The sequence below is a fragment of the Anolis sagrei genome, chromosome 7, assembly GCF_037176765.1.
Source record: "Anolis sagrei isolate rAnoSag1 chromosome 7, rAnoSag1.mat, whole genome shotgun sequence".
NCBI classification, from domain to species: domain Eukaryota; kingdom Metazoa; phylum Chordata; class Lepidosauria; order Squamata; family Dactyloidae; genus Anolis; species Anolis sagrei.
In genome coordinates this window covers 4,799,019-4,823,784 of record NC_090027.1, presented here as the reverse complement: position 1 = coordinate 4,823,784, position 24,766 = coordinate 4,799,019, and the positions used below count along the sequence as shown (strand labels likewise).

At 40.6% G+C, this 24,766-nt stretch overlaps 1 protein-coding gene across 1 annotated transcript in view; it reads right to left on the bottom strand.

The window, feature by feature from the left end:
- The window catches only part of R3HCC1 (R3H domain and coiled-coil containing 1), a 39,379-nt gene extending 18,539 nt beyond the window's left edge, over window positions 1-20,840 (bottom strand). Inside the window, exons 1-3 of the mRNA XM_060787309.2 lie at window positions 20,758-20,840; window positions 10,280-10,409; window positions 4,884-5,021 (exon numbers count right to left, since the gene is read on the bottom strand). Of these exons, the coding sequence (XP_060643292.2) occupies window positions 4,884-5,021; window positions 10,280-10,350 (209 nt within the window). The 5' untranslated portion in view covers window positions 10,351-10,409; window positions 20,758-20,840. The remainder of the gene's footprint in view (window positions 1-4,883; window positions 5,022-10,279; window positions 10,410-20,757) is intronic.
- Window positions 20,841-24,766: the final 3,926 nt, after the last annotated feature.

Genomic DNA, 24,766 nt, shown 5'->3' with positions numbered 1-24,766 from the left:
TGTTCTAGAGGCATTTTCTCCTGACGTTTCACCTGCATCTATGGCAAGCATCCTCAGAGGAGGTGAGGTCTGTTGGAACTAGGAAAATGGGTTTATATATCTGTGGAATGACTGGGGTGGAGCAAAGAGCTCTTCTCTGCTGAAGCCAGGTGTGAATGTTTCAACTGACCACCTTCATTAGCATTTGAAGGCCTGGCTGAGCCTGGGGAAATCTTTTGTTGAGAGGTTGAAGGCTCAGCCAGGCCTTCAAATGCTAATGAAGGTGGTCAGTTGAAACATTCACACCTGGCTTCATCAGAGAAGAGTTCTTTACTCCATCCCAGTCATTCCACAGATATATAAACCCATTTTCCTAGTTCCAACAGACCTCACTACCTCTGAGGATGCTTGCCATAGATGCAGGCGAAACATCAGGAGAAAATGCCTCTAGAACATGGCCATATAGCCCGAAAAAACCCACAAGAACCTAAAAATGTAATGTTTGTTTGTGGGATTAACTCAAAAACCACTGTATGGATTGACACCAAATTTGGACACAATACACCTACTAACCCAATGGTTCTCTACTTGGGGTCCCCAGATGTTTTTGGCCTACAACTCCCAGTAATCACAGCCAGTTTACCAGCTGTTAGGATTTCTGGGAGTTGAAGGCCAAAAACATCTGGGGACCCCAGGCTGAGAACCACTGAACTAACCCAAGGAGTGACCATCACTCATAAAAATTGGAGTTGCAATCCTGGGATTTGTAGTTAACCTACAATCAAAGAGCATTCTAAACTCCAATGATGGAACTGAACCAAATGTGGCACGCAGAACTCCCATGGCCAACAGAAAACACTAGAAGGGTTTGGTGGGCATTGACCTTGATTTTGGAAGTTGTAGTTCACCTACATCCAGAGAGCACTGTGGACTCAACTAATGATGGATCTGGACCAAACTTGGCACAGATACTCCACATGCCCAAATATGAACACAGATGGAGTTTGGGGAAAACAGACCTTGAAAATTGGGAGTTGTAGTTACCTACAATCAAAGAGCATTCTGAAACCCACCAACGACAGAATTGGGGAAACCTCCCACACTGAACCCCCATGACCAACGGAAAATACTTAAGGCCATCCAGTCCAACTCCCTTGTCCAGGGCAAGAAAACGTAAATAAAGCCCTCCTGACAAAAAGCCATCCAGAGAGATATAGTATCATAGATTTGAAAGGGATCCCTAAAGAAGGACAATGATATGTTGCATGTTCCAGAGTAGGCAAACTAGACAATCTCCACATCAACAATGACAAAGACACAGCAAGAAATATGGTTTACCCACAAACATAAAGAAATTATATATATTAGAAACCAACACTTTCTAATTACTTCATTTTCCAGATCACCAGACTGGGCCACAGCAATGCCTGGCAGGGGACGGCTAGTAGTAGTAGTAGTAGTAGTAGTAATAATAATATTTATTTATACCCCGCCACCATCTCCCCAAAGGGGACTCAGAGCGGCTTACATGAGGCCAAGCCCAGCAATACATTACAGCAACATAAAATATAAACAACGAAATAACATCACAATAAAATAAATAAACCAATCAAGTAAAATAAACAGTACAAAATAACATAACAATTATTACAAATATTGTGCATAAAGTTAGCCTCAGGCGCAGCGGATTAAAGCACTGAGTTGCTGAACTTGTTAACCAAAAGATCGCAGGTTCGAATCTGGGGAGCGGGGTGAGCTCCCGCTGTTAGCCCCTGCTTCTGCCAACCTTGCAGTTTGAAAACATGAAAATGCAAATAGGTCAATAGGTACTATTCCGGTGGGAAGGTAACGTCGCTCCATGCAGTCATGAAGCGACGTAAAATAATATGATCACACTATTTACAAGAATAAGGTTTCTATAACACAAATAAAGTTCTTGACACTTCCTTCTTTGTTTCCACACTGGGCTTCTTTCTCATGCAGAGAAACAGCTTTCACATCAAAGCTTCACACACAATAGCCTTCAACCTGAGGCTTCTCTTACTGAAGCTTCTCACACTGAGGCCCACTAACACTGAAGCCTACCTCACACTGAGGCCTTTCTCCCACTGAGGCCTCTCTCAGACTGATGATAATAATAATAATAATAATAATAATAATAATAATAATAATAGTAATAGTAATAATAATAATTTATTTATACCCAGCCACCATCTCCCCAAGGGGACTTGGGGCGGCTTACATGAGGCCAAGCCCAGCAATACATTACAGCAACATAAAATATAAACAACGAAATAACATCACAATAAAATAAATAAACCAAGTAAAATAAACAGTACAAAATAACGTAACAATTATTACAAATATTGTGCATAAAGTTAGCCTCAGGCGCAGTGGATTAAAGCACTGAGTTGCTGAGCTTGCGGACCAAAAGATTGCAGGTTCGAATCTGGGGAGCGGGGTGAGCTCCCGCTGTTAGCCCCTGCTTCTGCCAACCTTGCAGTTTGAAAACATGAAAATGCAAATAGGTCAATAGGTACTATTCCGGTGGGAAGGTAACGTCGCTCCATGCAGTCATGAAGCGACGTAAAATAATATGATTACACTATTTACAAGAATAAGGTTTCTATAACACAAATAAAGTTCTTGACACTTCCTTCTTTGTTTCCACACTGGGCTTCTTTCTCATGCAGAGAAACAGCTTTCACACCAAAGCTTCACACACAATGGCCTTCAACCTGAGGCTTCTCTTACTGAAGCTTCTCACACTGAGGCCCACTAACACTGAAGCCTACCTCACACTGAGGCCTTTCTCCCACTGAGGCCTCTCTCAGACTGATAATAATAATAATAATAATAATAATAATAATAATAATAGTAATAATAATTTATTTATACCCAGCCACCATCTCCCCAAAGGGGACTCAGAGCGGCTTACATGAGGCCAAGCCCAGCAATACATTACAGCAACATAAAATATAAACAACGAAATAACATCACAATAAAATAAATAAACCAAGTAAAATAAACAGTACAAAATAACGTAACAATTATTACAAATATTGTGCATAAAGTTAGCCTCAGGCGCAGTGGATTAAAGCACTGAGTTGCTGAGCTTGCGGACCAAAAGATTGCAGGTTCGAATCTGGGGAGCGGGGTGAGCTCCCGCTGTTAGCCCCTGCTTCTGCCAACCTTGCAGTTTGAAAACATGAAAATGCAAATAGGTCAATAGGTACTATTCCGGTGGGAAGGTAACGTCGCTCCATGCAGTCATGAAGCGACGTAAAATAATATGATCACACTATTTACAAGAATAAGGTTTCTATAACACAAATAAAGTTCTTGACACTTCCTTCTTTGTTTCCACACTGGGCTTCTTTCTCATGCAGAGAAACAGCTTTCACACCATAGCTTCACACACAATGGCCTTCAACCTGAGGCTTCTCTTACTGAAGCTTCTCATACTGAGGCCCACTAACACTGAAGCCTACCTCACACTGAGGCCTTTCTTCCACTGAGGCCTCTCTCAGACTGATAATAATAATAATAATAATAATAATAATAATAATAATAATGTTGTTCATTTGTTCAGTCGTCTCCGACTCTTCGTGACTTCATGGACCAGTCCACGCCAGAGCTCCCTGTCGGCTGTCACCACCCCCAGCTCCTTCAAGGTCAGTCCAGTCACTTCAAGCCACCATCTCCTCAAGGGGACTTGGGGCGGCTTACATGAGGCCAAGCCCAACAATGCAAAGATACAGAATGGGGAATGATGAGGCCTGGCTCGAGAGCAGTATGTGCGAAAAAGATCTTGGAGTCCTCGTGGACAACAACTTAAACATGAGCCAACAATGTGATGTGGCGGCAAAAAAAGCCAATGGGATTTTGGCCTGCATCAATAGGAGCATAGTGTAGATCTAGGGAAGTCATGCTCCCCATGCTCTATTCTGCTTTGGTTAGACCACACCTGGAATATTGTGTCCAATTCTGGGCACCGCAATTCAAGACAGATATTGACAAGCTGGAATGTGTCCAGAGGAGGGCGACTAAAATGATCAAGTGTCTGGAGAACAAGCCCTATGAGGAGCGGCTTGGGGAACTGGGCATGTTTAGCCTGAAGAAGAGAAGGCTGAGAGGAGATATGATAGCCATGTATAAATAGGTGAGAGGAAGCCACAGGGAGGAGGGAGCAAGCTTGTTTTCTGCTTCCCTGGAGACTAGGACGCAATGGAACAATGGCTTCAAACTACAAGAGAGGAGATTCCATCTGAACATTAGGAAGAACTTCCTGACTGTGAGAGCTGTTCAGCAGTGGAACTCTCTGCCCCGGAGTGTGGTGGAGGCTCCTTCTTTGGAAGCTTTTAAGCAGAGGCTGGATGGCCATCTGTCAGGGGTGCTTTGAATGCAATATTCCTGCTTCTTGGCAGAAAGGGGTTGGACTGGGTGGCCCATGAGGTCTCTTCCTACTCTTTGATTCTATGATTCCTATGAACCCACCAGGAACTTGAGATCGCCCTGCTCTCGATCCCGCCTTTGCAAGCATATTTGGCGGGGACGAGAAACAGGGCCTTCTCCGTGGCGGCCCCTTGGCTGTGGAACTCCCTGCCTAGGGATATTAGATCAGCCCCCTCCCTCCCAAATGGATAGCCATCTATCAGGGGTGATTTGAATGCAATATTCCTGCTTCTTGGCAGAATGGGGTTGGACTGGATGGCCCAGGAGGTCTCTTCCAACTCTTTGCTTCTATGATTCTATGAGCGCACGATATAAAACTAGTTGTTTTTATGGGAGAATAGATACGTTTTTGGACACTGAAAAACACTTCTGAAATTCTGCTGTGTTTATGCACTGGTTTTCCCAAAGGTTATGATCTCTAAAAGGTCGTGCCTTGTCAAAAGTCTCACCTTATGGCCGAGTGGCAGACCACCGTCCTCCGCCTCCATCCTTCTCCCACAGAGAAGCTGCTCAGATGGTCAACGTCGTCAACGGTCCGGTGGATCAGGTACCGAAGGCGACTGGACAAGGGAGGAAACAACAGGACCCTGGAAGAGGGCACAAAGAACCAGGAAGTCACAATCAACCAGGCAAACAATATGGTCACGCCACCACATCCATTGGCCACTGGGGAGCCATAGTTTGTCTGATCTGTATTAGAGAGTGATGGCTCTGGCTGTTGGATTTAACGACCTGTTGGGAATCAGCCTGTGTTTGTGTTCCAGGATGATCATGATGCTTCTGATGTGGGCAATGCTGTGAGAAATGATTAGGGAAATAGGTACTTGTGGGTTTTTTTGGGGCTATATGATCATGTTCTAGAGGCATTTTCTCCTGACGTTTCGCCTGCATCTATGGCAAGCATCCTCAAAGGTAGTGAGGTCTGTTGGAATTAGGAAAATGGGTTTATATATCTGTGGAATGACTAGGATGGGGCAAAGAGCTCTTCTCTGCTGGAGCTAGGTGTGAATGTTTCAACTACCCACCTTCATTAGCATTTGAAGGCCTGGCTGAGCCTGGGGGAATCTTTTGTTGAGAGGTATTAAGATGTGCCTGGTTGTTTCCCTTCTGTTGTTTTGCTGTTTTAATTTTTGAGTTTTTTTTAATATTGGTAGCCAGATTTTGTTCATTTTCATGGTTTCCTCCTTTCTGTTGAAATTGTCCACATGCTTGTGGATTTCAATGGCTTCTCTGTGTAGACCGACATGGTGGTTGTTGGAGTGGTCCAGCATTTTAATACAAAAGATTCCCTCAGGCTCAGCCAGGCCTTCAAATGCTAATGAAGGTGGTCAATTGAAACATTCACACCTAGCTCCAGCAGAGAAGAGCTCTTTGCCCCACCCCAGTCATTCCACAGATATATAAACCCATTTTCCTAATTCCAACAGACCTCACTACCTCTGAGGATGCTTGCCATAGATGCAGGCGAAACGTCAGGAGAAAATGCCTCTAGAACATGGCCATATAGCCCGAAAAAACCCACAAGAACCTAGTGATTCCAGCCATGAAAGCCTCCAACAATACGATAAGGGAAATGATGGTGCCGAGGCTGAGGTGCAAGATGAAGATGGTTTGGTCCAGTGGTCCTCAACCTTTCTAATGCCACGACCCCTTAATACAGTTCCTCATGTTGTGGTGACCCCCAACCATAACATTGTTTACGTTGCTACTTCATCACTGTCGTTTTGCTATTGTTATGAATTGTAATGTAAATATCTGATGCATAGGATGTGTTTTCATTCATTAGACCAAACTTGGCACAAATACCCGATACGCCCAAATTTGAATATTAGTGGGGTTGTGGGGGAGATTGATTTTTTGTCATTTGGGAGTTGTAGTTGCTGGGATTTATAGTTCACCTACAATCAAAGAGCATTTTGAACTCCACCAATGATGGAATTGAACCAAACTTGGCACACGGAACTCCCATGACCAACAAAAAATACTGGAAGGGTTTGCTGGACATTGACCTTGAGTTTTGGAGTTGTAGTTCACCTACATCCAGAGAGCACTGTGGATTCTAACAATGATGGAACTGTACCAAACTTGGCACGAATACTCAATATGCCCCAATGCTAGAGTTTGGGGAAAATAGACCTTGACATTTGGGAGTTGTAGTTGCTGGGATTTATTGTTCGCCTATAATCAAAGAGCATTCTGAACCCTGCCAATGATAGAATTGGGCAAACTTCCCACACAGGACCCCCATGGCCAACAGAAAATACTGTGTTTTCTGATAGTCTTTGGCGACCCCTCTGACACCCCCTCACAACCCCCCCAGGGGTCCCGAACCCCAGGTTGAGAAACACTGGTTTAGTCAATGATTTTTTTGCAGACAATGACAGAGAGACCCCAGTGCAAAGGGCAGATTCTCATGAGGATATTCCTGCTGGGCATACGGATGATGGTTTATTCCCTTTCTCTGTGAGCTCTCAAAATTTGGGTTTGGAAAACAATCTGACACCTGGAAATTTTAATGAGCAGCCAGATAGGGAGTTAAAGAACAGGCAACTGGAGTTCAGCCAGGACCGACAACAAACTCAAGGTTTACGTCGCTCGGAAAGGCTTCATTAGATAAGCATCAAGGGTGGGGGGAAACGAAACCAGTTCTGCGTTTTGGGATATAAGGTTTGCTTCAAGGGAAAACCTGTTAGATCAGGCATCGTTTGGAAATCAAGTTCATGCGCCATGGAAATCCTGTTTAAGGGGTCTTGTTCTTGTGTATACTTCTAGCCTTTTGGTGTCTTTGCATCCTGTTGATTTCTATTTGGATCAATATTGCCTTGGATTGCTTTTACATCTGGTATGGACATTGCTGTGTGTTACTGTCTTTTATGGACTTATTACTTTTTGGAACCTTCTTATTTTCTTACAAGCATTTATTTCTCCTGGCTATCTGCTAAGATTTGTTTCTTCACTCTTCATGTGGTGTGTTTTGAAGTCGGAGGGCTTTTTCCTGATCTGGAGTGCAACATCTATATAAATAAAAATGTAATGTTTGTTTGTGGTATTCACAGAACTCAAAAACCGCTGGATGAATTGACACCAAATTTGGACACAAGACACCTAACAACCCAATGTATGTCTTTTACTCAAAAAAATGATTTAGTCATTTGGGAGTTGTAGTTGCTTGGATTTATAGTTAAAGTGGGCCAAGGTGGTTAAAGAAGTATCAAACTGCATTAATTCCATAATGCAGATGCAATCTCGGTTTTGCACATGCTTCCCTTGAGAAGTGGCCTTGTCCCCGTCCCCCCCAACTCTTCCAGATCTCCCTAACCACCAAATGAAAATCAACTGATGGGTATAGAGCAGTGGTTCTCAACCTTCCTAATGCCGCAACCCCTTAGTACAGTTCCTCATGTTGTGGTGACCCCCAACCATAACATTATTTTCGTTGCTACTTCATCACTGTGATTTTACTACTGTCATGAATCATAATGTAAATATCTGTTATGCAGGATGTATTTTCAAATCCCAAATACCCAATATGCCCAAATTTGAATACGGGTGGGGTGGGCCACTAGACACCTACTAACCCAAGGAGTGACCATCACACAAAAATATTAAATTTGTCATTTGAGAGTTGTAGTTACTGGGATTTATAGTTCACCTACAATCAAAGAGCATTCTGAACCCCACCAACAATGGAATTGAACTAAACTTGGCACACAGTTCTCCCATAAACAAGAGAAAATACTGGAAGGGTTTGGTGGGCAGGGTCCTTTGGTTTTGGAGTTGTAGTTCACCTACAACAAGAGATCATTGCTTTTATATCTTTTGTGGACATTGCTTTGAATTACTGCATTTTACTGACCTTTTAGGTAAAGGTAAAGGTAGTCCCCTGACATTAAGTCCAGTCATGTCTGACTCTGGGGTGTGGTGCTCATCTCCATTTCTAAGCCGAAGAGCCAGCGTTGTCCGTAGACACCTCCAAGGTCATGTGGCGGGCATGACTGCATGGAGCGCCGTTACCTTCCCGCCGGAGCGGTACCTATTGATCTACTCACATTTGCAGTGTGCTGCAGTGTGGCTCATACTTGTCATTCCTTTTCCACTTGCTTCCCCAAACCACCCAGGTCTGGAGGTTCTTCACTTTTTTCATGTCGTTTGGTGATGTGGGTTTTCCTTGCCTCACCGCTGGCCTTGGGGAATGTTTAAGGATTGGTAGCAGCCAATTAAGAAATATTTATGTTGCAAAATCCTCATCTTCCTCTATACCAGTGTTTCTCAACCTGTGGGTCGGGACCCCTGTGGGGGTCGCGAGGGGGTGTCAGAGGGGTCGGCAAAGACCATCAGAAAATACAGTATTTTTTGTTGGTCATGGCGGTTCTGTGTGGGAAGTTTGGTCCTATTCTATCGTTAATGGGGTTCAGAATGTTATCTCATTGTGGGCAAACTATAAAGGTAAAGGTAAAGGTAGTCCCCTGACATTAAGTCCAGTCATGTCTGACTCTGGGGTGTGGTGCTCATCTCCATTTCTAAGCTGAAGAGCCAGCATTGTCCGTAGACACCTCCAAGGTCATGTGGCCGGCATGACTGCATGGAGCGCCATTACCTTCCCGCCGGAGCGGTACCTACTGATCTACTCACATTTGCATGTTTTCGAACTGCTAGGTTGGCAGAAGCTAGGGCTGACAGCGGAGGCTCACGCTGCTCCCCGTAATCGAACCTGCGACCTTACGATCAACAAGCTCAGCAGCTCAGTGCTTTAACCCACTGCGCCACCGGAGGCTCCTACTGACCTTTTACTCTTTGGAAATTTTCTATTTTCTTACAAGCATTTCTTTCTACTGGCTATTTCACTAGGCTTCATTAAAAAAGATTTGTTTCTTCACTCAACGTGTGGTGTGTTCTAAAATCAGAGAGCTTTTTTCCTGTCCTGGAGTGCAACTCCACCATTTATTTATTTATTTATTTGGGGTTCTTGTACCCCGCCCTTCTCACCCTGAAGGGGACCCAGGGCGGCTTACAGCTGCAAGGCGCACTTAGACGCCTGCTACACAAACAATCATCACAAAAAATATAACAGTACAAATTCCCACAATTCAACATTATCCAATAAAATCAGTAAAATGATAAAATCAGTAAAAACAATACAAACCTGGATCTTCCTCCTACCCATCAGTGTACAATTAACTCAAAGATCTGTTTTGGTTCCATTTCGACAATCCTGCCGATCTTACACATCTGATTGTCTTATTTGGTTGTCATTGTCTAATTGCCTGGTTGCCCAAAGGCCTGGTTCCACAGCCATGTCTTCACCCTCCTCCTGAAGGAGAGGAGGGTTGGTGCTGTTCTGATTTCCCCCGGGAGTGAATTCCACAGGCGGGGGGCCACCACTGAGAAGGCTCTGCTTCTCGTCCCCACCAGCCTCACTTGTGAGAGTGGTGGGGTCGAGAGCAGGGCCTCCCCAGATGATCTCAAACTCCGAGGTGGGACGTAGAGGGAGATACGTTCGGACAGATACACTGGACCAGAACCGTATAGAGTTTTGTAGGTTAAGACCAGCACCTTGAATTGTGCTCGGAATTGAACCGGCAGCCAGCGGAGCTGGCACAACAGGGGGGTGGTATGCTCCCTGTATGTCGCTCCGGTGAGCAATCTGGCTGCCGCACGCTGGACTAGTTGGAGTTTCCGAACAGTCTTCAAGGGCAACCCCACCATTATGAGCTGCGCCTAAATCAGGCAAGAAGTTGACAACAGGAAACCAGGTAGGATCCAGAATTAGCTGACAAGTGGCAAAAACTCTCAAGCCCTTGGTTCTCATGATGGGGAAATTGCACCAATTCGCCCCTTTTCTTACTTCTCCAGCTGGTTTTGAAGCAAGAAGTGGTCCAGCTCCTCAACGATCTTGTTGACGAAGTCATTCTCCATGGGAGACAGGAAGACCCCGTCTAAGCAATGCAGCGCCAGGGTGACGGTGGGGTGGAGGCCTACCAAGAGGAAACAAAGATGTCTTTTGGTCAATCAAGCCAAAAAAGTAAGACCATCTACAAAGCATAACCCCCTTAAAAATTACTGTATATACTCAAGTATAAGCCCACCCGAATAGAAGCCGAGGCATCTAAATTTGCCTCAAAAACTGGGAAAATGTATTGACTCAAGTATAAGCCGAGGGTGGGAAATGCAGCAGCTACTGGTAAATCTATATAAATAAAAATGTAATGTTCTATATAAATCTATATAAATAAAAATGTAATGTAATGTCATCCGCAAACCAGATCAACAATTGGGTCACACCGTCTACAGAAAACCCACACACACAGATAGATATCTACATAAAAACTCCAACCATCACCCAAGTCAACAAAGAAGCACCATCAAAGCCTTGGCAGACCATGCAAAAAGAATCTGCGAAGCCCACCTCCTCCAAGATGAACTGAACCCCCTCAACTGGGCTCTCCAGGCCAAGGGAGACTCCACCTCAGACATCAGAAGAGCTGCAAGACCAAGAACAAGCCACGAGAGTCAAGATGAAGATCCACCCAGAGGAAAAGTGTTCCTGCCAGACATCAAGGGAACCACTGACCGCAGAGGGAAGCTGATGAGGAAACACAACATACAAACAATCTACAAACCCACCAAGAAAATCCAACAAATGCTCCGTTCAGCAAAGGACAAGAGGGATCCTCTCACCTCTGCAGGAGTCTACCGTATACCATGCAGCTGTGGACAAGTCTACATAGGAACCACCAAACGCAGCGCCCAGACACGCATCAAGGAACATGAAAGGCACTGCAGACTACTTCAGCCAGAGAAATCAGCCATAGCAGAGCACCTGATGAACCAGCCTGGACACAGCATATTATTTGAGAACACAGAAATGCTGGACCACACCAACAACCACCATGTCAGACTACACAGAGAAGCCATTGAAATCCACAAGCATGTGGACAATTTCAACAGAAAGGAAGAGACCATGAAAATGAACAAAATCTGGCTACCAGTATTAAAAAACTCTAAAATTATAACAGCTAAACAACAGAGAGGAAAAAACCAGGCACAGATTAACACCTCCCAGCAACAGATTTTCCCAGACTCAGGCAGGCCTTCAAATGCTAATGAAGGTGATCAGCTAAACATTCACACCTAACTGCAGCAGGGAAGAGCTCCTTGCCCACCCCAGCCATTCCACAGATATAGAAACCCATTTTTCCTACTTCCAACAGACCTTCTCAACCTCTGAGGATGCTTGCCATAGATGCAGGCGAAACGTCAGGAGAAATGCCTCTAGAACATGGCTCCATAGCCCGAAAAAACCCACAAGAACCTAATGTAATGTTCATTTGTGGGATTAACAGAACTCAAAAACCACTGGGGCAATTGGCACCAAATTTGGACACGATACACCTACTAACAGTTCCGGCCCAAAATATCTTTCTGACCGCATCTCGGCCTATGAGCCCACGAGGGCCTTGAGATCGTCTGGGGAGACCCTTCTCTCGATCCCGCCTGCCTCACAAGCACGTCTGGCGGGGACGAGAGAGAGGGCCTTCTCGGTGGTGGCCCCCCGGCTGTGGAACACCCTCCCTGTAGACATCAGACAGGCGCCCTCCCTTATGTCCTTCCGCAGGAGCCTAAAGACATGGTTATTCGAGAAGGCGTTTAACTAAGTGCTACACCATTTGGCAATGACGACTGGAACGGAATATGGATTACGAGATTGGTTTATGATTCTACGAAGAGACGTCGCGGATGAGTTAGTGTAATTATATGAGTGTTGTATTATTGATAGTTATGTTTGATAACTCGTTGTATTATTGCTTTGTTGTAAACTGTATTTTTATATGTTGTACACCGCCGTGAGTCGCCCTAGGGCTGAGAACGGCGGTCAACAAATGAAGTAAATAAAATAATAAATAAATAAAAATAACCCAAGGAGTGACCATCACTCAAAAAACATGATTTTGTCATTTGGGAGTTGTAGTTGCTAGGATTTATAGTACACCTGCAATCAAAGAGCATTCTGAACTCCACCAATGATGGGATTGAACCAAACGTGTCACACAGAACTCCCATGTCCAGCAGAAAATACTGGAAGGGTTCATGGACATTGACCTTGAGTTTGGGAGTTGTAGTTCACCTACATGCAGAGAGCACTGTGGACTCAAACAATGATGGGTCTGGACCAAACTTAGCAGGGATACTCAATATGCCCAAATATGAACACAGATGGCGTTTGGAGAAATAGACCTTGACATTTGTAGTCACTGGGATTTATAGTTCACTTACAATCAAAGAGCATTCTGAACTCCACCAATTATGGAATTGGGGCAAACTTCCCACACAGAACCCCCATGACCAACAGAAACACTAGAAGAGTTTAGTGGGCATTGACCTTGAGTTTGGGAGTTGTAGTTCACCTACATGCAGAGAGCACTCAAACAATGATGGATCTGGACCAAACTTGGCACTAATATTCCATATGCCGAAATATGAACACAGATGGAGTTTGGGGGAAAGAGACCTTGACATTTGAGAGTTGTAGTTACTGCGATTTATAGTTCACCTTCAAGCAAAGAGCATTCTGAACCCCACAAATGAGAGAACTGGGGCAAACTTCCCAAACAGAGCCCCCATGACCAATAGAAAATACTTAAGGCCATCCAGTCCAACTCCCTTCACCAGGGCAAGAAAACGTAAACAAAGCCCTCCTGACAAAGAGCCACCCAGCCATAGATATACATATATATGATTCACACAGAGAGGGAGATATAGTATCCTAGATTTGAAAGGGACCCCTAAGGAAGGTCAATAATATGTTCCATGTTCCAGAGTAGGCAAACCCGACAATCTCCACATCAACACTGACAAAGAAACAACAAGAAGTACTATTTATCCACAAGCATAAAGAAATTACATATAGTTAGAAACCAATACTGACTTGGTCACGGTAGTCCACGCTCTGATTACATCCCGTTTAGACTACTGCAACGCTCTCTACGTGGGGTTGCCTTTGAAGACAGCTTGGAAGCTCCAACTAGTCCAACGCTCGGCAGCCATGATTTTAACAGGAGGGGAGTGCAGGGAGCATACAACCCCCCTGTTGCGCCAACTCCACTGGCTACCGATCTGCTACCGGGCTGAATTCAAAGTGCTGGCGTTGGCCTTTAAAGCCCTAAACGGTTCCGGCCCAAGCTACCTATCTGACCGCATCTCTGCCTATGAACCCACCAGGACTTTGAGATCTTCCGGGGAGACCCTGCTCTCGATCCCGCCTGCTTCTCAAGCTCGGCTGGCGGGGACGAGAGATAGGGCCTTCTCGGTGGTGGCTCCTCGGCTGTGGAACGCCCTTCCTACGGACATTAGACTAGCACCATCTCTAATGGTATTCCGCAAAAAGGTGAAGACCTGGATGTTTGCGCAGGCATTTGAGTAATTGAGTGCAATCTGGTAATGGAACATAGGAATGGAACAATGGACGACGAATCTGGACTACGCTTGGATGAGGAGAAGATTGGGTACGGTTGTTTTTTGTAATAATTGTGCATTGTAATTGCTTATTGGTAATTTATGGATAATGTGTTAAGTCAATTGTTATATGTTGTATGGAACCACTGCTGTTTCTACTGTTTTTACTGTTTGTGAACCGCTGTGAGTCGCCTTCGGGCTTGAGATACAGCGGTATAGAAGCAAAGTAAATAAATAAATAAATACTTTCTCATTACTTTATTTTCAAGATCACCAGACTGGGCCACAGCAACGCCTGGCAGGGGATGGCTAGTTTGAAAATAAAAATAGATACCAATAAAATGACATTAACTGAGGTATCAGTAGGTTAATGTTTTTGAATCTATATAAATAAAAATGTAATGTGGGTTTGTGGGATTAACATAACTCAAAAACCACTCAATGAATTGACACCAAATTTGGACACAATACACCTGTCAGACCAATGAGTGACTATTTGTAAGGTCGCCCTTTGGGCTGAGAAGGGCAGGAAATAAATACAGTAAATAAATAAATCTATATAAATAAAATGCAATGTTCTGGGTTGTTGTAGGTTTTTTCGGGCTATATGGCCATGGTCTAGAGGCATTCTCTCCTGACGTTTCGCCTGCATCTATGGCAAGCATTCTCAATACCTCTGAGGATGCTTGCCATAGATGCAGGCGAAACGTCAGGAGAGAATGCTTCTAGACTGTGACCACATAGCCTGAAAAAACCTACAACAACTCAGTGATTCCGGCCATGAAAGCCTTCGACAATACAATGTAATGTTCGTTTGTGGGATTGACATAACTCAAAAACCACTGGACGGATTGACACGAACTTTGGACACAAGATACCTCTCAGGCCAACGAGTGACCATCACTCATAAAAACACTGAAAAACACAACAGAAGAAACTTAAAAAGCCAAAAAAAACACCCCAAAAATTACATTACAACACATGTGCAAAACCACATAAATACACATATACACAAATATATATACACACAAAACACATATACACAGACTGGGCCACAGCAACACGTGGCCGGGGATGGTTAGTAAATAATAAAATGTGTTGTCGAAGGCTTTAATGGCCGGAATCACTGGGTTGCTGAAAGTTTTCTGGACTGTATGGCCATGTTCCAGAAGCATTCTCTTCTGACGTTTCGCCCACATCTATGGCAGGCATCCTCAGAGGTTGAGGGGTCATTTTTGTATTACTATTATAATTATGATTGTACATGTCAAGATCTGTTTTCAAAACTCAGTATGAAACCACAACTACTATAACGATGAAGAAGTTAATTAAGAAAAACCGCCTCAGGCAACCAAAAAACCCCAACCCCTATTTCATTATATGTTTTGTTTTCAGGTTATGTTTTGGTGAAGGCTTTCATGGCCGGAATCACTGGGTTGCTGTGAGTTTTCCGGGCTGTATGGCCATGTTCCAGAAGCATTCTCTCCTGACATTTCACCCACATCTATGGCAGGCATCCTCAGAGGTTTTGGAGTCTGTTGGAACTTTGCTTGCAGCCCGGAAAACTCACAGCAACCCTAAATAATTAATAAAACTTTATTTGTAGACCGGCCTATCTCCTCGAAAGGGACTCAAAGCGGTTTCCAACATGTACGACAAACATTCAATGCCAAAAGGGAAAACATACAAACAAATTACATCAGGACAGACCACATTAAGCAACATAAAAGCAACCTCACTATAAACTTAATAACAAACAAAATAATCGACGATGAAAACTTAAATGACCCATACAAACATAACGCTTAATATAAATTTATGACTAGATAAAAACATCTAAGAACAATAGCGAAAACCATATAAAAAGATGTCCTCATATGAGAAGCTGGAGCTGACAGACAGGAGCTCACCCCACCAGGGGGGAGGCTTCTTGCATAATGGTAACGCGAGATTATAGGCAAAAACAAAAAGCCACCGAGAGAGGGGAAAAGATGGATACGGAGACTTCGTACGTAGATGGGCTACAATTGTTTGTGTCTACCAAAACAAATAAAAGCAAATTATTACTGATAAGAAACTTCTTCCCTTGTTTTGTTTATTTTTATTTTGCCTTTCTTCCGAAAGACTCAAATTGGCAACAACAGACATAGAATCATAGAATCAAACAGTTGGAAGAGGCCTCCTGGGCCATCCAGTCCAACCCCATTCTGCCAAGAAGCAGGAATATTGCATTCAAATCACCCCTGACAGATGGCCATCCAGCCTCTGTTTCAAAGTTTCCAAAGAAGGAGCCTCCACCACACTCCAGGGCAGAGAGTTCCACTGCTGAACGGCTCTCACAGTCAGGAAGTTCTTCCTCATGTTCAGATGGAATCTCCTCTCTTGGAGTTTAGAAGCCATTGTTCCGCGTCCTAGTTTCCAGGGAAGCAGAAAACAAGCTTGCTCCCTCCTCCTCCCTGTGGCTTCCTCTCACATATTTATACATGGCTATCATATCTCCTCTCAGCCTTCTCTTCTTCAGACTAAACATGCCCAGCTCCTTAAGCCGCTCCTCATAGGGCTTGTTCTCCAGACCCTTGATCATTGGAGTCGCCCTCCTCTGGACACATTCCAGCTTGTCAATATCTCTCTTGAATTGTGGTGCCCAGAATTGGACACAATATTCCAGGTGTGGTCTAACCAAGGTGGAATAGAGCATGGGGAGCAGGACTTCCCTAGATCTAGACACTAGGCTCCTCCCGATGCATGTTGTAATACAAATTATAAACAGAGCCCAATGCATTGAAACATGAATGTAAACATTAAAAAAAACAATTACATCTGTTGTGTCATCTATATAAATAAAAATGTAATGTTCGTCTGTGGGATTAACATAACTCGAAAACTTCTGGACGAACTGACTCCAAATTTGGACACAAGACACCTCTCAGGCCAACGAGTGACCACCACTCAGAAAAACACTGAAAAACACAGAAAAGGGGACTTAAAAGCTAAAAAATAAAAAAATACATCACAATGTATGCGCAAAATACATATACACACATATATACACACACAAAACACATATACACAGACTGAGCCACAGCAATGCGTGACAGGGGACAGCTTGTGTGTGTGTGTGTATGTATGTGTGTGTGTATATATATATATACATATATATACAGGGTTAGTCAAAATGAATAGGCCAATAAGAAAATTAATTGTACCCGAATTGGCCTATTCATTTTGACTAACCCTGTATATAAATGTAATGTTCGGTTGTGGGAGAAACATAACTCAGAAACCACTGGTCGAATTGACACGAAATTTTGACACCAAAAGGGGCCCCGAGTCTCCTGCAGGAGATAAAATAATAATAATAATATTTTTTTGGAAGAGCGGAATATAAATTAATAATAACAATAATAGTAATATCAACCTGGTTTGTGGGTCAAGGGTGTGCCAAAAAAGGGATGAAAAGTCCCCCAAAATGGATGGAGAGAGAAACAACCCCCCCCCCCCTCCACACACCTGAATCAAATCCCACATTTTCTGTTTTGAACTGGATTGTATGGCAGTGTGGACTCTGGGCCTTCCAGACAGCCATTTATAACCCAGAATATGTTTTGTTTTCAAGGCAGGAAATCCCAAAATATCTGCTTTGGAACTGGATTATCTGAGCGCCCTTTCCACACACCTGAATCAAATCCCACATTTTCTGCTTTGAACTGGATTATATGGCAGTATGAACTCTGGGCCTTCCAGACAGCCTTATATAACCCAGAATATCAACGTAGGAAATTCCAAAATATCTGCTTTGGAACTGGATTATCTGAGCCCCCTTCTAGACAGCTGAACCAAATCCCACATATATAACTCAGAATATCAAGGCAGGAAATCCCGATATATCCGCTTTGGAACTGGAAATCCCAAAATATCTGCTTTAGAACTGGAATATATGGCAGTGTAGACTCTCGGCCTTCCAGACAGTCATATATAACCCAGGAAATCCCAAAATATCTGCTTTGGAACTGCGAATCCCAAAATATCTATTTTGGAACTGGAAATCCCAAAATATCCGCTTTGGAACTGGAAATCCCAATATATCCGCTTTGGAACTGGATTACATGGCAGTAAGGACTCTGGGCCTTCCAGACAGCCATACATAACTCAAAATATCAAGGCAGGAAATCCCAAAATACCTGCTTTGGAACTGGAAATCCCAAAATATCTGCTTTGGAAATGGATTATATGCAGTGTGGATTCAGGGCCTTCCAGACAGCTATATATAATCCAGATTATCAAGGCAGAATATCCCAAAATATCTACTTTGGAACTGAAAACCCCAAAATATCTGCTTTGGAACTGGAAATTCCAAGATATCTGCTTTAGAAATGGAAATTCCAAAATATCTGCTTTGGAAATGGATTATATGGCAGTGTGGACTCAGGGCCTTCCAGACAGCTATATATAATCCAGATTATCAAGGTAGGAAATCCCAAAATATCTGCTTTGGAACTAGAAATCCCAAAATATACACTTTGGAACTGGAAATCCCAAAATATCCGCTTTGGAACTGGATTATATGGCAGTGTGGACTCAGGGCCTTCCAGACAGCCATACATAATCCAGAATATCAAGGTAGGAAATCCCAAAATATCTGCTTTGGAACTAGAAATCCCAAAATACCTGCTTTGGAAATAGAAATTTCAAAGTATCTGCTTTGGAAATGGAATATATGGCAGTGTGGACTCGGGGCCTTCGAGACAGCCATATATAACCCAGATTATCAAGGCAGGATATCCCAAAATATCTGCTTTGGAACTTGAAATCCTAAAATATCTGCTTTGGAAGTGGATTATATGGCAGTGTGGACTCAGGGTTTACTACACAGCCATAAATAACCCAGAATATCAAAGCAGGGAATCCCAAAATATCTGCTTTGGAACTGGAAATCCCAAGATATCTGCTTTGGAACTGGATTCTATGGCAGTGTGGACTCTGGGCTTTCCAGACAGCCATATATAACCCAGAATAACAAGGCAGGAAATCCCAAAATATATGTTTTTGAACTGGATTATATGGCAGTGTGGAGTCTGGGCCTTCCAGACAGCCATATATAACTCAAAATATAAAGGCAGGAAATCCCAAAATATATGTTTTTGAACTGGATTATATGGCAGTATGGAGTCTGGGCTTTCCAGACAGCCATATATAACCCAGAATAACAAGGCAGGAAATCCCAAAATATATGTTTTTGAACTGGATTATATGGCAGTATGGAGTCTGGGCTTTCCAGACAGCCATATATAACCCAGAATAACAAGGCAGGAAATCCCAAAATATATGTTTTTGAACTGGATTATATGGCAGTATGGAGTCTGGGCTTTCCAGACAGCCATATATAACTCAAAATATAAAGGCAGGAAATCCCAAAATATATGTTTTTGAACTGGATTCTATGGCAGTGTGGACTCTGGGCTTTCCAGACAGCCATATATAACCCAGAATAACAAGGCAGGAAATCCCAAAATATATGTTTTTGAACTGGATTATATGGCAGTATGGACTCTGGGCTTTCCAGACAGCCATATATAACCCAGAATAACAAGGCAGGAAATCCCAAAATATATGTTTTTGAACTGGATTATATGGCAGTATGGACTCTGGGCTTTCCAGACAGCCATATATAACCCAGAATAACAAGGCAGGAAATCCCAAAATATATGTTTTTGAACTGGATTATATGGCAGTATGGACTCTGGGCTTTCCAGACAGCCATATATAACTAAAAATATAAAGGCAGGAAATCCCAAAATACCTACTTTGGAAATGGAAATCCCAAAATACCTGCTTTGGAACTGGATTATATGGCAGTGTGGACTCTGGGCTTTCCAGACAGCCATATATAACCCAGAATAACAAGGCAGGAAATCCCAAAATACCTGCTTTGGAACTGGATTATATGGCAGTGTGGACTCAGGGCCTTCCAGACAACCATATATAACCCAGAATATCAAGGTAGAAAATCCCAAAACATCTCTTTTGGAACTGGAAATCCCAAAATATCCGCTTTGGAACTGAAAACCCTAAAGTATCTGCTTTGGAACTGGATTATATGGCAGTGTGGACTAAGGGCCTTCCAGGCAGCCATATATAACCTAGGAAATCAAGCCAGGATCCCAAAATACCTACTTTGGAACTGAAAACCCCAAAATATCTGCTTTGGAACTGAAAACCCCAAAATATCTGCTTTGGAACTGAAAACCCCAAAATATCTGCTTTGGAACTGAAAACCCCAAAATATCTGCTTTGGAACTGGAAATTCCAAGATATCTGCTTTAGAAATGGAAATTCCAAAATATCTGCTTTGGAAGATATTTGGTTCAACTGTCCTTCCAGACAGCTGAACCAAATCCCACCTTTTCCTGCTTCAAACTGGATTCTATGGCAGTGTGGACTCAGACATTATGGGATGTTCAGCCCTGATATTCCGGGTTATATGTCTGCGTGGAAGAGGCCCAAGGATGGAGAAAGAGGGGAGAGCAAGGGCTTGTGCTTGCCAATGCCAGTCAAACCAGAACAGAATGAGAAGTAACTCCAAGTGCCAGTTGCAGGGAGAGGAAGGGGTGCCCACCAAGTAATATGGGGACCCCGCCCCAGTGGCAATCCGGCTCATGAGCCCCCCAAGAAGGGAGGAAAGGCCAGAGAAGGGGATGCAAAGCGGGACAAAACCCACTCACACCCACCCACCCCCTTTTGCAAGCCTGGGGATCTGCAAGCCTTGGCTTTGTCCCCCAAAAGAGAGAGGGTCGGGAAAGCGGGCAAGGTGTGGGAGGGGGAGCCTTGCAAGACACGGGTGGCCTCCCCCAGGAGTGGGCTCCCACGTACCGCCAGGCCAGGCCTGCAAAGGGACCCACGTTTCCTCCTCCTCTTTCTCCTCCTCCTGCTTGTGTGTGCGCCACAGGGAAACACGCCACGCGCCTCTCCAACGCTGCAGGCTGTGGTTGCAATTGCAAGCCTCCCCTGCCTTGCTTGCTTGCTTGCTTCCTTCCCTCCTTCCTTCCTTCCTCTCTCTCTCCTTCCTCCTCTTCCTCTTCCTCTTCTCTGGGGCTGGACCAACCCCCTTCCCTGTCACACACACACACACACACACACACACACAATCCACGCCCCGCCCACACAGCTGGTTGCAAAGGGGTGCAAATACATTGCAAACATTCAATGCCACTGGACATACAACAAGAACAATAATAATTCAATTCACCAACTCAACAGCCAGCAGAGTGTCTCATCTTGTTGGGTTTCAAAGAATAATAATAATAATAATAATCCAATTCAACAGGGAGCAAGGTGTCTGCTGTGGACTCATCTTGTTGTGTTTATAATAATAATAATAATGATAATAATAATGATAATAATAATAATAGTAATAGAGTGTCTGCTGTGGACTCATCTTGCTGTGTTTCTAATAATAATAATAATAATAATAATAATAGAGTGTCTGCTGTGGACTCATCTTATTGTGTTTCTAATAATAATAATAATAATAATAATAATAATAATAGAGTTATGCTGTGGACTCATCTTGCTGTGTTTCAAATAATAATAATAATAATAATAATAATAATAATAATAGAGTGTATGCTGTGGACTCATTTTGTTGTGTTCCAAATAATAATAATAATAATAATAATAATAATAATAATAGAGTGTATGCTGTGGACTCATCTTGCTGTGTTTCAAATAATAATAATAATAATAATAATAATAATAATAGAGTGTATGCTGTGGACTCATTTTGTTGTGTTTCTAATAATAATAATAATAATAATAATAATAGAGTGTCTGCTGTGCACTCATCTTATTGTGTTTCTAATAATAATAATAATAATAATAGAGTGTATGCTGTGGACTCATTTTGTTGTGTTTCAAATAATAATAATAATAATAATAATAATAATAGAGTGTATGCTGTGGACTCATCTTGCTGTGTTTCAAATAATAATAATAATAATAATAATAATAATAATAATAATAATAGAGTGTATGCTGTGGACTCATCTTGCTGTGTTTCAAATAATAATAATAATAATAATAATAATAATAATAGAGTGTATGCTGTGGACTCATTTTGTTGTGTTCCAAATAATAATAATAATAATAATAATAATAATAATAATAATAATAGAGTGTCTGCTGTGCACTCATCTTATTGTGTTTCTAATAATAATAATAATAATAATAATAATAATAATAATAATAGAGTGTATGCTGTGGACTCATCTTGCTGTGTTTCAAATAATAATAATAATAATAATAATAATAATAATAATAATAATAATAGAGTGTATGCTGTGGACTCATTTTGTTGTGTTCCAAATAATAATAATAATAATAATAATAATAATAGAGTGTATGCTGTGGACTCATCTTATTGTGTTTCTAATAATAATAATAATAATAATAATAATAATAGAGTGTATGCTGTGGACTCATCTTGCTGTGTTTCAAATAATAATAATAATAATAATAATAATAATAGAGTGTATGCTGTGGACTCATTTTGTTGTGTTTCTAATAATAATAATAATAATAATAATAATAGAGTGTCTGCTGTGCACTCATCTTATTGTGTTTCTAATAATAATAATAATAATAATAGAGTGTATGCTGTGGACTCATTTTGTTGTGTTTCAAATAATAATAATAATAATAATAATAATAATAATAATAATAGAGTGTATGCTGTGGACTCATCTTGCTGTGTTTCAAATAATAATAATAATAATAATAATAATAATAATAATAGAGTGTATGCTGTGGACTCATCTTGCTGTGTTTCAAATAATAATAATAATAATAATAATAATAATAATAATAATAATAATAATAATAGAGTGTATGCTGTGGACTCATTTTGTTGTGTTTCTAATAATAATAATAATAATAATAATAATAATAGAGTGTATGCTGTGGACTCATTTTGTTGTGTTTCAAATAATAATAATAATAATAATAATAATAATAATAATAGAGTGTATGCTGTGGACTCATCTTGCTGTGTTTCAAATAATAATAATAATAATAATAATAATAATAATAATAGAGTGTATGCTGTGGACTCATTTTGTTGTGTTTCTAATAATAATAATAATAATAATAATAATAATAATAATAATAGAGTGTATGCTGTGGACTCATTTTGTTGTGTTTCTAATAATAATAATAATAATAATAATAATAGAGTGTATGCTGTGGACTCATTTTGTTGTGTTTCAAATAATAATAATAATAATAATAATAATAATAGAGTGTATGCTGTGGACTCATCTTGCTGTGTTTCAAATAATAATAATAATAATAATAATAATAATAATAATAGAGTGTATGCTGTGGACTCATTTTGTTGTGTTTCTAATAATAATAATAATAATAATAATAATAATAATAATAATAATAGAGTGTATGCCGTGGACTCATTTTGTTGTGTTCCAAATAATAATAATAATAATAATAATAATAATAATAATAATAATAGAGTGTCTGCTGTGGACTCATCTTGCTGTGTTTCAAATAATAATAATAATAATAATAATAATAATAATAATAATAATAATAGAGTGTATGCTGTGGACTCATTTTGTTGTGTTTCTAATAATAATAATAATAATAATAATAATAATAATAATAGAGTGTATGCTGTGGACTCATTTTGTTGTGTTCCAAATAATAATAATAATAATAATAATAATAATAATAATAATGAGTGTCTGCTGTGGACTCATCTTGTTGAGTTTCAAATAATAGTAATAATAGTAATAATAATAATAATAGAGTGTCTGCTATGGACTCATCATTTTGTGTTTCTAATACTAATACTAATAATAATAATAATAATAATAATAATAATAATGGAGTGTCTGCTGTGGAATCATCTTGTTGTGTTTCTCATAATAATACTAATACTAATAATAATAATAATAATAATAATAATAATAATAATAATAGAGTGTCTGCTGTGGACTCATCTTGTGTTTATAATAATAATAATAATAATAATAATAATAATAATAATAATAATAATGGAGTGTCTGCTGTGGACTCATCTTGTGTTTCAAATAATAATAATAATAATAATAATAATAGAGTGTCTGCTGTGGACTCATCTTGTGTTTCAAATAATAATAATAATAATAATAATAATAATAATAATAATAGAGTGTCTGCTGTGGACTCATCTTGTGTTTCAAATAATAATAATAATAATAATAATAATAATAATAGAGTGCTGTGGACTCATCTTGTTGTGTTTCTCATAATAATAATAATAATAATAATAATAATAATAGAGTGTCTGCTGTGGACTCATCTTGTTGTGTTTCTAATAATAATAATAATAATAATAAGTGTCTGCTGTGGACTTATCTTGTTGTGTTTCTAATAATAATAATAATAATAATAATAATAATAATAAGTGTCTGCTGTGGACTTATCTTGTTGTGTTTCTAATAATAATAATAATAATAATAATAATAATAATAATAGAGTGCTGTGGACTCATCTTGTTGTGTTTCTCATAATAATAATAATAATAATAATAATAATAATAATAATAATAATAATAATAGAGTGTCTGCTGTGGACTCATCTTGTTGAGTTTCAAATAATAGTAATAATAGTAATAATAATAATAGAGTGTCTGCTGTGGACTCATCTTATTGTGTTTCTAATAATAATAATAATAATAATAATAATAATAATAATAGAGTGTATGCTGTGGACTCATCTTGCTGTGTTTCAAATAATAATAATAATAATAATAATAATAGAGTGTATGCTGTGGACTCATTTTGTTGTGTTTCTAATAATAATAATAATAATAATAATAATAATAATA